The 15014-nt window shown below is 39.5% G+C and overlaps 1 protein-coding gene across 2 annotated transcripts in view; it reads left to right on the forward strand.

Annotated features, from left to right (window-relative positions):
• The window catches only part of prkci (protein kinase C, iota), a 35797-nt gene that overhangs the window by 9096 nt on the left and 11687 nt on the right, over positions 1 to 15014 (forward strand). Inside the window, exons 2-7 of one of the 2 annotated variants that reach the window (XM_038717619.1) lie at positions 2948 to 3069; positions 8891 to 8980; positions 11191 to 11241; positions 12937 to 13022; positions 13431 to 13568; positions 13694 to 13745. In XM_038717619.1, coding sequence (XP_038573547.1) covers positions 2948 to 3069; positions 8891 to 8980; positions 11191 to 11241; positions 12937 to 13022; positions 13431 to 13568; positions 13694 to 13745 — 539 coding nt within the window. The remainder of the gene's footprint in view (positions 1 to 2947; positions 3070 to 8890; positions 8981 to 11190; positions 11242 to 12936; positions 13023 to 13430; positions 13569 to 13693; positions 13746 to 15014) is intronic. The other variant, XM_038717620.1, reaches the window with a different exon arrangement.

Below are 15014 nucleotides of genomic sequence, written 5' to 3' on the forward strand. Positions count from 1 at the left end.
ATATCGATAATTATCACGATAAATGTCAAATCATTATTTCTTTCAAGTTTAAAGGCTGATTTTTGCTCCTGAAGATTGAAGAAACCAGATGGTTAATTATCTGTTTCAGCTTTTCTTTAACACTTGATGGCAAACAGTGAATCACTTAACAAATCTGAGGGAGAACATTCAAAACTATTATGATGAAAAAAATGTAACACATATGATTAGTAAATATTATTTCAGTCCCTTTAAAATAAATATTTTAATAGAAAAATTAAGTTCAAATTTTTTCGTGATTCAAATGAATTAAACCAAATATTTGACGTTATATTGAACATTTATTATATTGATATTGAGGAAATTATATTGTGATAATTATCATTATTGTTTTATTGCCCAGCCCTATGTGTAACCTCAAGCTGAATTAATCAGGTCCGACCCAATTTTATAAATAATGTTGTGTGTGGTTCTCGTATCGTGTAACATGGAGACTTCATAGCCTCTCTTCAGGCAGGACTCTCATGCTGCAACACTTGTCTTTGTAAAGATAGAAAATGACAGGATAAAGTCGCTAACACGCCTGTCTACAGTCTATGGTCAGCTCGCACTGGTACGTTTAGTGGATTTACCATAAAGGCTTTAATACGTGTGCACTCCAAATCTAGGTGCGGCTGGCTTAATCGCCTTCTCAAACAAGTGATAGAAACAGGCCGTTAACGTTACTGTAGCTACCTCAAAAACAAGTGGTTGTCTCGAGTCGGATGAAAATGTGTGCGAGTGAGAGAGCTTACAGCTGCGCCCACAAAACACAACATTAGAGGAATGTTATCACGAGATGTGTAAAAATATTTTCAGTTCATTTTGAAACTATGGCGGAGCAAAGTAGACTGTGGCGGGCTGCTGTGGTCTTGTTAATTAATGGGAAACACTGGACACTGCCTGGATCGTCTACAGTCACAGTGTGGGAACCTTTTAATGTTATGTTTGTGTGTGTTCATGCACTCTGTACCTACTTATCAGGGCTTAAAGAGGAAGTAGATCTGCCACGCTGCTCCTAGTGGAGCGATTAGACTGTAGGAGTGAAGTTGCCAGTCTTCCCCTCCCGCACAGGCAATGATTAACACCAGCAGGGTGGAAGGTGAGAAAAGAGAGGGAGGAATCAGTCTGAGCCTTACATCAGATTATTCTTGCTCAGGATGCTTTATTCATTCTTGATGTGTGATTTTTCAGACAAGACAGTTTAATGCCTGCTGTGCGGAAGCTGCACTGTCACAAGCCGCTCTCTGTAGATGCTCAACTTCACCGTGAACCTGAAATATCACACAATAAATCAGAGTCTTATGTTATTTGTGTGTGTTTGCGACCGACCCTTCAGTGACCTTACACACACTCTATGCTGTCCTTGGACTTGTACAGTAGATGTCCTTGAAAGTGTGCGTTCTTTACTCCATGTGTTGGGATTTTATCATCCTGCTGTAAAGCTCTTAAGTGATGAAAAACTGGGTCCATCTTTGAATATGGCAGTAAAGGGAGTAAGAGGTCGTTGTCCTTGCGGGTCACTCCCTGGCAAGTGAAATTGCTTTTACACATCACCCCCTCTTTACTTCCCTTCCCACACACGTAGACGCCTGAGCTCAGACCCCTGTCGCCTGCAGACCTATAAAAGCTAATGTCCACGCCACATCGTTGGGTTGTAAACATCGCCGAGGCTGGCCACCAGGCTTTGGAGCATGCGACAATCAATCCTAACACCGCCATGAAATGATGAGGGACAGATGATCCCATCTACAGGGATAGATGCCCTCGGTCACCCACCGCTGCACTCCTTATCCTGCGTCTCTGGAGCCTGTGTGAACTGAAGAGGTAGAGAGTGATGTGCTTGATACAGTAAGCCAAGTGTTCAAGGTTTTCTTTTTCTTCTGCTTTCCTGTAATTGATGGAGTGCAGTGGTGGACAGTAAGCCTTAACCAAAGGAGTCACGATACATCTACAACCACCATGGCCTGTGATTCATTCTGCTGTAGTTTGTGGCTCTTTTCCTCACTCGTCTGCGGTGTTTCTCGCTCTTGTTTTTGCTATCTCTCGCACACCCACAGTCAGGCTGCACAGATGAATGCACACACAAATGTGACAGACTGCGAGACTGTGACTCACACACAGCAGCGTTTTGTGTGTTCTCTCCTCATCAAGTCTGACGTTCTTCTGAGTTTTTAAGGAGGGAGTGGGAGTGTTGGGAGTGTAACTTTGTCTGAAGTTAACGATGAGTGCTGATGAATTAGTCCGTAATCAAACACAAAATACCAAACATTCCCTGGTTCCAGCTTCTTAGATATGAGGATTTCTGCGTTCTCTGATTGTAAACTGAACATCTTAAAGAGGTGGTATTATGCTTTTTGTCTTTTTCCCTCTCCTTTTCAATAAAGGAGATACCTTTTTTGTGAATGTAACAGGTTTGCAAAGTGAAAAAGCCCAGTCCAGCCCAAAGGGAGTTTCCACAGACTGTTTTTATTTCAAACAATTTAATGAAATAAAACCTTTTTTTGTTGTTGTTATATTTAGAAATAAAAACAGCTCTGTGTCAGTTCTCAATAGAACAGGCCATAAACTTTAGAAATGAATTAATACCCTTTTCTAAAAATTATAAATGATTGTATTATTAGTTGCTTTAACATCAGTCAATACATCAATACAATTTTATGAAAATGTTTGCCCCTTGTCCTACCACGTATCACTAGAGATGCACTGATCTGACTTTCTATGCCGATACCCATACCTCAGCTTTGGACATCTGCTGATACGGAGTGTCACTGCTGCCATGTTTCCAAATGTTTAACCTGAGTACCTCTTCACATGAAACTTATTGGAATTATTATTAACACACAATTTTAAATAATGATGTTTACAAAGAAAAAGTATTCAATGTGGAATTCAAATAAAATACTTGATGTGTTTGTCTTCTCTGCAGGGACATCATGATCACTCATTTTGAGCCGTCCATCTCATTCGAGGGTCTCTACGGGGAGGTGAGGGACATGTGCTCCATGGACAATGACCAACTCTTCACCATGAAGTGGATCGACGAGGAAGGTGTGTCTCTCTTACCCTTACATCTCCATCCTTTACCATTTCTCTCTGTGCTGAAAGAGGACGTATAAGACACCGGGCGGAGATGTTGGAGGTTTAGTTTTTTTCTTTTTGTTGGTATTTTTTACAAAACAAATAAATCAAGTTGTGGGTCCATTTGACATCATAAAGCAGGTTTAACACATTTAGAGGCTACTGGCTAAATTTACCAGCATTTGGCATGTGTTAATGTGCCTTGTCACTTGATTGTAAGACTACTGCACACGCGCGCACACACAAACACACAACACACACACACACACACACACACACACACACACACACACACACACACACACACCACCCCCAATTCCTTGTTGTCAGACAGCTAGTCAGGCAGCAGTGATGGTGTCATATGAAAGATGGAGCCGTCACATTGCTCTGCTCAGAATAAGGTCAGTTTGCCCAAACCAATTAGACTCAGATCAGCTCCCGCTGGTAGCCACCCACATACAACCACTGGGGTAATTAGCCTGTCTGAGAAAGCAAAGCTGCTTGATGGTCTTAATGAAGTACCCTGTTCAGTGGTATCTGTCTGTCCCCCTGCCCCATCCATGGCAACCACATACATACTCAGTGTGAACTTGTGCCATTGCCACGATAATTAGAAAATGTACCTGTAATTAATTCATCAATTTTTAACCCTGGTTTAAAGGTATGTATGTTGTGAAACTTTTTCTATAAAAGGAATTGTGTTTTTTCTCAGTGTGTTTATAAAAAGTTTAGAGATGATTAATTATTATTAGAGCTAAAACAATTAGCCAATTGGTCAGTTGACAGAAATAATTTGAAACGGTTTTGATAATCAGAATCAAAAAAATTTTGTCACCTAGCAAAAAATGCAAAACAGCTTCCCTAGTTCCAGCTTTATCACAGCTGAATATCTTTGGGATTTGTTAATTTCATCAACTGTCCACATTGGGCTTCATGAAGTCATCACAGATATATTTCACACATTTTATAGACAAAAATAATAATTGAGGAAATAATCAACGGGTTAAACACTAATGAAAATATTGTAAGTTGCAGCTCCACTGCAGATATATGGGCTTATCACATGTATCGTATATCAATATTAACATATATGTTTGCCAATATGTAGCAGGAAATTGCAGTACTGAATAGGGATGTTGATTCTCATGTTTGAGCAGTCATGTAATGTCAGATCAACATCCCTATTCTGTACTGCAAGTTCCTGCTCCATATTGGTAAACATAAATGCCAACATTGATATATTTATGATAAGCAAATATCAGTCACAAATAACTGTTTGTTTCAGCTCCACTGCAGAAATGTTGGTCGCAGTATACTCAATTCCACATCAAGTAATAACACAGAAATCTACCGTATTGGCCCAAATATTTGACGATCCTGATTATTAGACAACAAATAAAACACAAAATACTTCTATTAAAGCAGAACTTCAATCCCACAGTTGTGTAGCTCGTCTACATTTCCCTGTCAGGCTTGTGGATACGGTCAAAATGATTTTCTTTTCTTTTCATCTACTTGAGCTCCACATCATCTGTGACAGCAGTAATTCTTGGCTGCTTGACAGGTGGGACCCCGGTCTATTTCTGCAGAAACAGATGACGAGAAACACTTCCAACTTCATTCATCAGAAATTTATTTCCTCTGCGGCAGTAAAGCACATTACCTGAGCTGTCAGAAACTGCTTAAGGTTGAACTAGGGCTGGACAATAAAACAATAACAATAATCACTGCAGTATAATTTTTTTCAATAACAATATAACAAATGTTCAATAAATATTCAATAAATGTTTAACTTTATTGACTTGAATCATACACGAATTAGGACTTATTTTTTTATAAGTTAAGTTTATTTTGTGGAGGAATAATTACTGAAAAAAGCTTTTACTTGATTTTACTTGTGCATATTTGTTGAAAAAGATTTTATTAATAGTTAACAGTTTTGAATGTTCTACCTTAGATTTGTGAAGTGATCCACTGTTTGGCATCAAGTGTTGACCATTAAGAAAAGTTAAGACCACAATTAACCATCAGGTTTCTTCAACTTTTACTCAGGAGCAGAAATCAACCTTTAAACTTGAAAGAAATAATGATTTCATACTTATCGAGATAATTATTGATATCGAAAGATATAAAACTGTTTATCGTGATAAAATTGTTGTCCATATTGTCCAGCCCTAGGTTGAACTGTGCTAAACAGTGTATTCTTCAGAAATAAAATTTCAGTCAGTATATTGTTAACAGGTTTTTAAAACTCTATTTTGATATTGGTAGCAGCCTCAAAAATCCTGTATTTGTCGGGCTATAATCCAAAACACCACCTGAAAGATGGGTGTTGATGAGACGTATGTGCTCCCTTACCCCAAACCAAACCACACCAGGAAAAGGTTTTTGAAAACAAATCATGTTGGCTGGGAGGGGAGAGTGCATAACTCCATGTTGTACAAAAGCTTACAGAACTTACTGACATGAGGACAATTAGATTGGTGGGTGATTCATCCTTTTTTAATGTACTGGACTTCTGTTCCTGTTTTTTATTTTTTGCTATAACCTACATGGAGGTGGATGCAGTCACAAACTGAATGACACTTAAGTGAAACCGAAACCTTTCAAACAAAACCAGACTTGATGGTTATCGCAGGCCACTCACTGCATCACTATGTGATCCTCCAATACTTTTTATCATTTTTAAATATACACTGTGTGTCATAGTTTCTGTTCTTGAGCTATTTATAAAATCACCGGTTGGTAGTTGTGATTAGTTAGGTAGAGCACTAAGAATAGATTCGATGACCTCACAGTCAGCTCACACTGCCTCTCCAAGTGAGTCACACCTACACCTGACTCTTCCTTTTAATGACAAGGAAATAATCAAGTTTGCATCTGAGTAGTATTTTAAATATTAACTTGGATTGAACACTGAACAAATAGGGCTGTACAGTTACAAGGAAACTATTTGAAATGGCAATCTCGACTGACGCACTCTCCTACTTTCTCACTCACGCCCTCGCACTTTTTAAAGAATGTTTACTTAAAGTTCACGTACTGCAATTCATATCACATCTGCAATAGTTAGACATGTTATTTTTCAAATGTCATGTTGATTTATTGTATAACCTTTTACACTCACAACCTTTCTTGTTATCGTCTTGTTTTCTGTGCATTTAAAAATAAGCTGACCATTGTTTATTTTCTGCAATTACCTAGGCATGTGTAGGATCCAACAAACCATAAAACCATGTATACGCACACTCGCAGGCAATAGTCCCATTATAACCCGGAAATGTGCTCATGTAGATCTTCCAGTCAGTAACAACTCGGGATGCAACGGTTACAGATTTTGTTGGTACGATTATAGTCTGAGGAATAATCACAGTTTCACGATTATCATGATTATTATTCATTAATTAATTTCACATAACTAGTAATTTCTTAAGTTGATTTTTAATATTTAATTACGTTAACCATTATATTTCTATAATATGTAAGTATCATTAATATAAGATGAATATTAACTTAATTTATCCCACAGGGGAAATTGTTATTGAGGAGGGTAATAAACTTCAACTGTTACTGTCATCAACTCTCATCCATACATATAAGTTTTAGTGAAAATAGCTACTTTGACTGCAGAATGCGTACGAGCTCACTGTGCGGTGCGCGTTGCTCAATACAGAAACAAACCGGCCTGGTGTGGCGCAAGCCATTGAAAATAATGGGTCTCATAGCTCAGCAGTGATGTCGTAGCGGTGGGTCTGAAAGGTTACATGCTGCGTTTACGTTTCGCTGAAAGCTTGTCTCTCACCGCTACGGCATAGATTGTAAGTGACGTGTTTACATTTAATTCCCTACCAACTCGCCACGTTATCTAATTCATTGATTATATATGACCTTTACTTGGGTGTGCAAAACTGGGTGGTGATCCCGCAGGTGCTGCATCAAGTTTGACGTAGGTATTCGCACCTTTAGCAGCAACATTTTAACGGCAAGTTTTTGAACAGTTAATCAGTCATCTTCAGTAACGCCCTGGTCAGTCTTGGTGTACCCGAAATGCTCCCACACTGCCGACTTCTGCCATTTCTTTGGTGGAAATAAAGCTTCACAGTTTGGTCCCTCTGCCAGAGTTTAGCCAGTGTACAGTAGTAGCCTCCATGTCTCTGGTAAGCACGGCACTTTATGCTGGTGCACTGCTCGTGTAACCTTTTGTTTTTGTGTTGTGCAAGTTGCAACAGTTTCGTTCCCTGCAACAGAAACACTTGGTGTAGCGGAGCCTTGACGATTAATTAACCGTGACGTTTTAAAGCGCAGGTAATGGTGAAATTCGGTTATCGCAGCATCCTTAGTAATAACCAGTTTGAGTTTTCACTGACTGGAAACCCGCTGGAACGGCTTCTGTACTCGGGGAAACGTGGGTGGGTGGGTGGGTGGGTGGGTGGGTGTGGGGCATAGTGTCGGTAAAGGAAGGACACTGAGATCACAGACTGTAAAGCCTGTCTTATCTTTCATTGCACGGCTGTGTAAAGAGTTAAACACAGGCTATGTGCAGGTGGTGAAAATGTGGAGATAGCAGAGTTAGTGTGGCAGCCACCGTGGTGTCTCAGTGTGCTTCATCATCGTAGCCTTTCAGCAGCTGCAGTGCGATTCACAACTGACAAGAGTGTCAGTAATTAGTCCTTCCCTCCTCTACGCACCGGAGGTGGGGAATGTGATGGCGAGACAGTGCTGAGGAAATATTGAGCTAAATATGATTTGAGTTTATATCTTTTATAATCGAAAGGTGCTTATAGAACAGTTGTGGCTCACTATCAGAAGCACAAATAACACTGCTGGTTTAAATCCTTGTCATAAGTGGATCTATAATTTCTGTTTTCACCGTCTGCGACGCCAATTTCTCCTGTCTCTAAATGCACCTGGAAGTCAACTCTGACCCAGAGAAGTGGCGTACGCCTCTTTTCGGTAACCGTTATAAATGAAAGCCCAGATCTCATACTCATACTAATGAGAAACCTGGTTCCCGTAAACAGATTTATAACATGTTCGCATGTGAAACAGGGTTGGAAATTACCGTTTTAAAATGTGAATCTACCAGCCACCGACTATTGGCTCAGTTTCACCAGCCGCTCAATATTAAATCATTATTTTGTGTCTGACATCTACCAGCCATTTTATTGTTTTACCAGCATGTGGCTGGTGCTAATTTCCCACCCTGATGTGAAAGATAAAAACTTGATTACACAAAGAAAAAAGGATGGAAGTTGTTAAATGCGGACAAATTAGAAGATATAATTTGCTATTTGTGTGCACAAATACCTGCACCTATTGAGGAGCAAAAAAGGGGCTTGGGTTGTTCTGTCAAAACTAGATAAAATAAGATAAGAAGGTTGTTTGTTTTTGTTTTGTTTTCAATAAAATGTCACAAAATAGTTAGAATTCAGTCTAAGTTGTTGTATTCAAATAATAATAATAATACATTTTATTTAAGGTGACACAAATAATTAAAACACAACACAGTCTGACTAAAACTGAAAAAGGTAAAGTCAGTTTCCATGGCTGAACAGTGGGTTATATGTAAAAACAATTCTGACTCGCACAGCTGACTGTCCTCTCACTCTGCTGTGTGTCGTGTCTCAAGATGTCTTTGGATCCACAGTAAATAATTACATTTCTCCTCTACAATATACAAGTAAATGTATGTTTAACAGGATCACTGTTAGTGCAGAGGATGTGAAAACATTCTTCACTTGATGTGTATTTTAATTTGGTGAATGACCTCTGGTGTCTCCTCCGCTGTAAGGTGACCCCTGCACCGTGTCGTCGCAGCTGGAGTTGGAGGAAGCTCTGCGTCTCTACGAGCTCAACAAAGACTCGGAGCTCATTATCCACGGTGAGCCTCGCTGCTTCTCACACAAGCACTGTTTATAACATAACACGCGCAGTTTCAGGATTTAACTCACAGGATGATGGTGGTTCACACCAGGTGCTAGTGTTTGGTTAGAGCTCCAGATGAAACGCCTGTTATCTTTGACTTTCTGCTGTACTGCTCACTTCTCTGTTGAGCTTTCTATGACCTGTCAAGTGGGCAGCATTACTGTATTTTCTATTTCTGGTCACTGAGCTACAGTATACCCGACATCGGGCGCAGGATCACAACTGACAAGCAGTTCCAACACAGATAATCCAAGCAGTTTTGACAAGAACAAAACATGACTGTTTAGTAGTTAACTGCCTGCCAGTACAAGTAATTAGTCTCTACTGCTAATTTTAGAAGTAATCAGGGAAAATGTTGTAATTCAAAACATTGTGCAAAGTCAAATACAATAACTTTTTCACTTAGTGAAATTTCTTTATATTTCCTTGGGCATGGTGAACTTAAAATATTTTTTTCTTTGTGTTTAGATTTTGTACTATTGGGAGTAATGGCAGGCTCCAGACTCCAAACGGTTCTTAACTTCAAACACATGGTCTTAAATATAAACAATAGGCATAACAATTAAGCAATGGGTACCTGGGGCCTGTACCACAAACTTAGTCTGCCTCTCTTTGGGTTACCTGTCTTCACTGAGGCGGACACTGGTGATCCAGGAGAACTGGTATAAGGAAACTGGTACGAGATGAAGCCGTTCAACAAGATGAAATGTATCTAAACGTGATCACATAATTAGAATAGAAGTAGAAGCTGTAGAAATAATTTCCTGTTAACAAAGATAAGGCTATAGATATGAGTGGTAATTATTATATACGTCTTATAGATATATATAGAGTGAGTAATTTTTGCTTTTTTGTCAGATGATGATGAGTATGTGATGCATATTAAAAAGTAAAAATAAATGTAACAGTGTTTCTGCTGCCAAAGCAGAAGAAGAGTAGCGAGTTCCTTGACCGGGTTTACCTGACTGACATGTTGCATTTATAATCATGGGAGCTAATTACTCAAACTATTTCAAATTAGCATCACATCACATCATGTCATGCTGAGCAGCAGTAATGAAAGAAGCGGTAATGAAAGCCTCGACACTGTCAGGAATACCTGTGCAATTAAAAAGCAGCCAATATATAATTGTCACTATATATTCAGTGTTGTAAATTATCCCTCTGTTTGCCGAAAGTGCTGTTTTAAAAACAGAGTGTAAATAGAAAGCCTGCAAAATTATTCTCCGGATCTATCAAAATATCTCTTTCTTTATTGTCAATTTATTGTCAACTGTTTTTTCCCACTGATCTGATTGGTTCCGTCACCAGTCTAAAAATATTCTCGCTTTAATGATGAGTTTAATTTGCTTGCTAGATACTGTACACAACAAAGAAGCATCAGGACACAAGATTCGTGCCGCACTGACCTTTGAAAACAAACATTGCTACCACTGTTGACGTCTGTCTATGGGCCCTTGAGCTAGTTCACATCCACATCTAAGCTTAGCATTCTTGACAAGTAGTTGTACAACTTAATGAATCTAGTGGTCAGGGCTAAGTCAGACGGGGGCACGGGGTGGGATGTATATGTGGATATGTGAAATGGAACATTTGATTGACAGGGGGAAGCGGGGACGGGGGATGTGTGGTTAATGTAAAGTTTTAATCAAATCAGAGGTGAGGGGTCAAGAGTACAGTGGATGCCAGAGTGACGGCAGAGGATGAACGGGTAGGGGTGGGGGGAGTGACACTGCCGCAGGGGGTTGCCAGGTCTGCTCGTTAACGAGCTTTCCGGCCGTATCCCACGCCTCGCCTCTGACTCACACTGCCCCCAGTGTAGCTCGATCTGTTGCTCTCTCTCTTTCTCACACGCACGCACACAAATAATCATAGTTGGCTCCTTTGAGATTGTGACTTTTTCCACTTCACTGAAGTTTGCGCGCACACACACACACACACACGCATCATCATAAAAACAACATAAGTGACTTTCATCATGAATTGGTTCAATAAAGTATGTCTTATCGTAATTACTAGAGGCAACAGGTTTGCTACGTGTAGTCTTAACTGCCGTCATGATGAGAGGAATTGAAATGTACTCAGTAGTGTAATGCCATCTCATGAATGACGTCAGACTTTAGATGAAGCAGACTTTCTAAATGTAACTTCTTTTTTGCTTCCCAGTGTTCCCATGTATACCAGAGAAACCTGGCATGCCCTGTCCGGGAGAAGACAGTGAGTTAAAGCTTTTTCCTTCTTTAGTTTTGCATAATTTGTCATTTCTTTGTCCTAAAGAAACCTATAATGAATTTACATTTTAAATCTGAGGCACAAAATGGCAATTGGTTCAGACATATTGACTCATAAGTAGGGATGCAGCGATTACCGGATTTCACTATTAACTGAGCTTAATTACGGTTAATTAATCGTAAAGAGTGTTTTTGTTGCACAAAACGAAAACGCCTGCAGTGCACCAGGTTAAAGTGTCGTGCTTATCAGAGGCTACTGCACACTGGCTTAATTCTGGCAGAGGAACCAAATTGTGAAGCTTTGTTTTCCCCAAAGAAACGGCTGAATTTGGCAGTGTGGGAGTGGGTACACAAAGTCTGATCAGGGCGTTACTGAAGATGACGGATCACCTGTTCAAAAACTTTAAAACATTACTCTTGATGGCTAGTGATGGCGCAACGGATAAGACGCATGCCTTTGGTGTGAGAGACTCGGGTTCGATCCCCCACTGTGACCCATCTACCATTGTGTCCCTGAGCAAGACACTTAACCCCTCGTTGCTCGCTTCTTTTCTGAAAGGGCCTTTATGGAAGACAGAACGTAGGCTAGTCCTCACAAGACTTTCAGTCACTGAACATTTAACGTTATGTCATTTTGTCTTCTCTTGCCTGTGCTGAGAAAATGTTGCCAGGTGTAAAACATAACATCGGGAGCTTATAGACTTTCAGGACTACAGGCTACCAATTAACTGCATTTCAGTTAACACTGCACTCAATTTCTTTCTATCATTTTCACTAAAACTTATTTGTATGGATGAGAGTTGATGACGGTAACAGAACAGTTCATTCACCTCCTCTATAACAATTTCCCCTGGAGGATAAAAGTAAATATTCCTCTTATATTAATCATACTTACATATTATAAAAATATAATTGTTAATGTAATTAAATATTAAAAATCAACTTAAGTCATTACCAGTGTTGAAATGAATGAATGCATAATAATTGTGATAATCGTGAAACCGTGATTATTTCTCTGACAGTAATCGCACCAACAAAATCTGTAATCATTGCATCCCTACTCATAAGTCTCATATGGAATCAAGATTTATGAGTTTGTAAAACGATGTTCAGAAATAATTTCAAAGCATGACAAATGGAAGTTTGTGTAGAAAGAATGTGTCTAAATGATATGTGTGCTCAAATTATATCAGTGGTGAAATTGAGAAAACAGATTCAAAGCAGAAAACTGTGTGTGTACTCAAAGTTCCCACACTGTATGTGACAGTGAAATATATTTGGCATTTTAAGATAATCTGCATCTGCTATACATGACTATTCTTTGTTCTTATATCTGCATTATATATCTGCAGTCGGCCGCTCTGCTCTCTTAATTATCGGCATCAGCCATTGAAAAACCCAATATAAAGTGTGATATACTGTATATATCCACAGCCTTTTTTCCCTCTGAGGACAAAAGGGAAAGGTGTGGACCTCCAAATATTTGACACTTTACAGTAAACTGACCGTAGTCTAGCCTTGTGGCAAGATAAAGAAATCATTGCCTAATGTGCGAGAAAAATGGTAGTGCAGATGATAATTGGAGGTTTCCTTAGAGATCAAAGTAGCCTGGTGTTTTACACAAAGGCACACACACACAGGTAAAGAGCAGAATTTAGCCCTCCTCCTCGTCTTTTCACAGAATCAATATATCGGCGAGGAGCCCGGCGCTGGAGGAAGCTTTACTATGCTGGTGGTCACACCTTTCAGGCCAAGCGATTTAACAGGGTGAGACTTGAACAGTTCACCTTCACTCATGTACTTTCTTGGCTTTCAATATTTTTCCCACTATATTTTTAATATTGTGTATTTTGTGTATTTTATTTTATCACAGTTGAATTCTTGTAATGGGGGAAATATCTGCTGTGTTACAAGTAAAACCTAAACACAATGTACATTTCAAAGCTTTGCTACTATATGTGTACTTAAAGAAGAATGACACATCCCCACTGCCTGTCTTTGTATTGACTGATGAAGTGAGCTCGATGGTGGTGACACAGAACGATGGCTCTGGTAGAATTTGATTGTAGACCTTGCAGGGCTACACGTTTCAGAAGCCATCACTGCCTCTGTAGCATCTCCTGGAATATAATGTGTGTGTGTGTGTGTGTGTGTGTGTGTGTTTCTCTCCATCAGCGAGCCCACTGTGCCATCTGTGCAGACCGTATCTGGGGTCTGGGAAGACAAGGCTACAAATGCATCAACTGCAAACTCCTGGTGCACAAGAAGTGCCATAAACTGGTCACGATGGAGTGTGGCAGACCGATGATCCATGTGAGGGCTGCGACGAGTGTCATGCTCATTAGCTTGATACATTACCATCCATGACTCACACATACTTTAAGATTGTATTCTGTTTCTGTGCTCATTATACTTAACGGCCTGTGTTGTTTGCCTAGGATCCAGGGATGCCCGGCCCACCGATTCCATTAGACTCAAGTGAGCAGCCAGGTAACACGCATGCACGCACACACTTTTAAAAGTGTATACAAATAATTGAAAGCTCCATCCTCACACAAAATAAAATAATGATAGTTTCGAAGCACATAACTTAAGAATAAGCACATAAGAGACAAACTCTGTTTATCAAATTATAGGCTTCTTTTAATTTATGCTTTTCTCAAACATCAGTGTGAGTTTTTACTTTTTCCACCCAAGGGGGTTCGAATCTTTTTGATTTCACACTCTCACTTTTGAATCTTGAAGACTTAAATTGATTCATTGCCTGCAGGTTATGGCCACTATTCTTAAAAAAATAAGGTTGCTGATATTTTTCGTTTTTGTTATTGTTAACATATGTCATAAAAAGACCCAAACCAACAGTTCGTTCCCCCGTACTCTCTGATCTTCCCAGCTTGTGTCTGGCTCTAACCCCCAAGCCACTTCTGTTTGGAAGATGTAAATCTTTCAAAACAGATCACAAACACATATTTACAGGGTTTTTTAAAATGCTAAAGCAGAGGCATCCTGGCAGCCTCGTGGTTAAGACGCATACCAAATAACTGCAACGTTCCCGGTTCAATTCTAGCCGGAGACCTGTTTTCAACAAATGTTACTCAAAAAGGATTAAATTATGTTCTTGTTGGACTGTTTCTACCTGCATATTTGGTACAAGGGTGAGTGTATACAGCAGCAGCATGAGGTTTGTGGGATGAACTCAAAATAAATCACAGTGTCCACATTCATCAAAACACAGGAACATGTCACCCTGGGCAACAGTGTGGCTCACTCACGTGTTTTTAATGGTTTTGGACAATGATGGAGCTCTAAGACGCAGAGGAATATAAGATATTCAGGTTCTGGATGCACACTTGTTAGTGGGATCATTCAATTGTTGTTTTCAGTTTTTATCATGGGATTTATTGACATTAATAGAAATATTGAATATCACCAGACAGAATAAATAAACTTAACTCATGTTGGCATTAGTATAGTAGCGGCCACCCAGACTACAAGCTGCATTTTTTGGGTTTATGTATAGCACTAGACTTAAGTCCAGTCAGGTGTTTGATAGGCTGACTGGAATGAGAGAGCTTAGGATCCTTGTTGCTATTGTTAGTGAGGCAGTTGAAACTCTTTCTACTATAGAGGCAGGCCACCTTAGAGGTTGTGGGGTGCTGTTATTGAAACACTGTGATGCAGATACATTTGTTTATTTTAGAAATGTTGAACATGATGGCTTAATTGATCATTGCAGATGTGTTTCTTCTCTGCATTTAT

This window comes from Micropterus salmoides, unplaced genomic scaffold, assembly GCF_014851395.1.
Source record: "Micropterus salmoides isolate LMB-PRFRI ecotype aquatic unplaced genomic scaffold, ASM1485139v1 Ms_hic_scaffold_14, whole genome shotgun sequence".
In the NCBI taxonomy this organism is placed as follows: domain Eukaryota; kingdom Metazoa; phylum Chordata; class Actinopteri; order Centrarchiformes; family Centrarchidae; genus Micropterus; species Micropterus salmoides.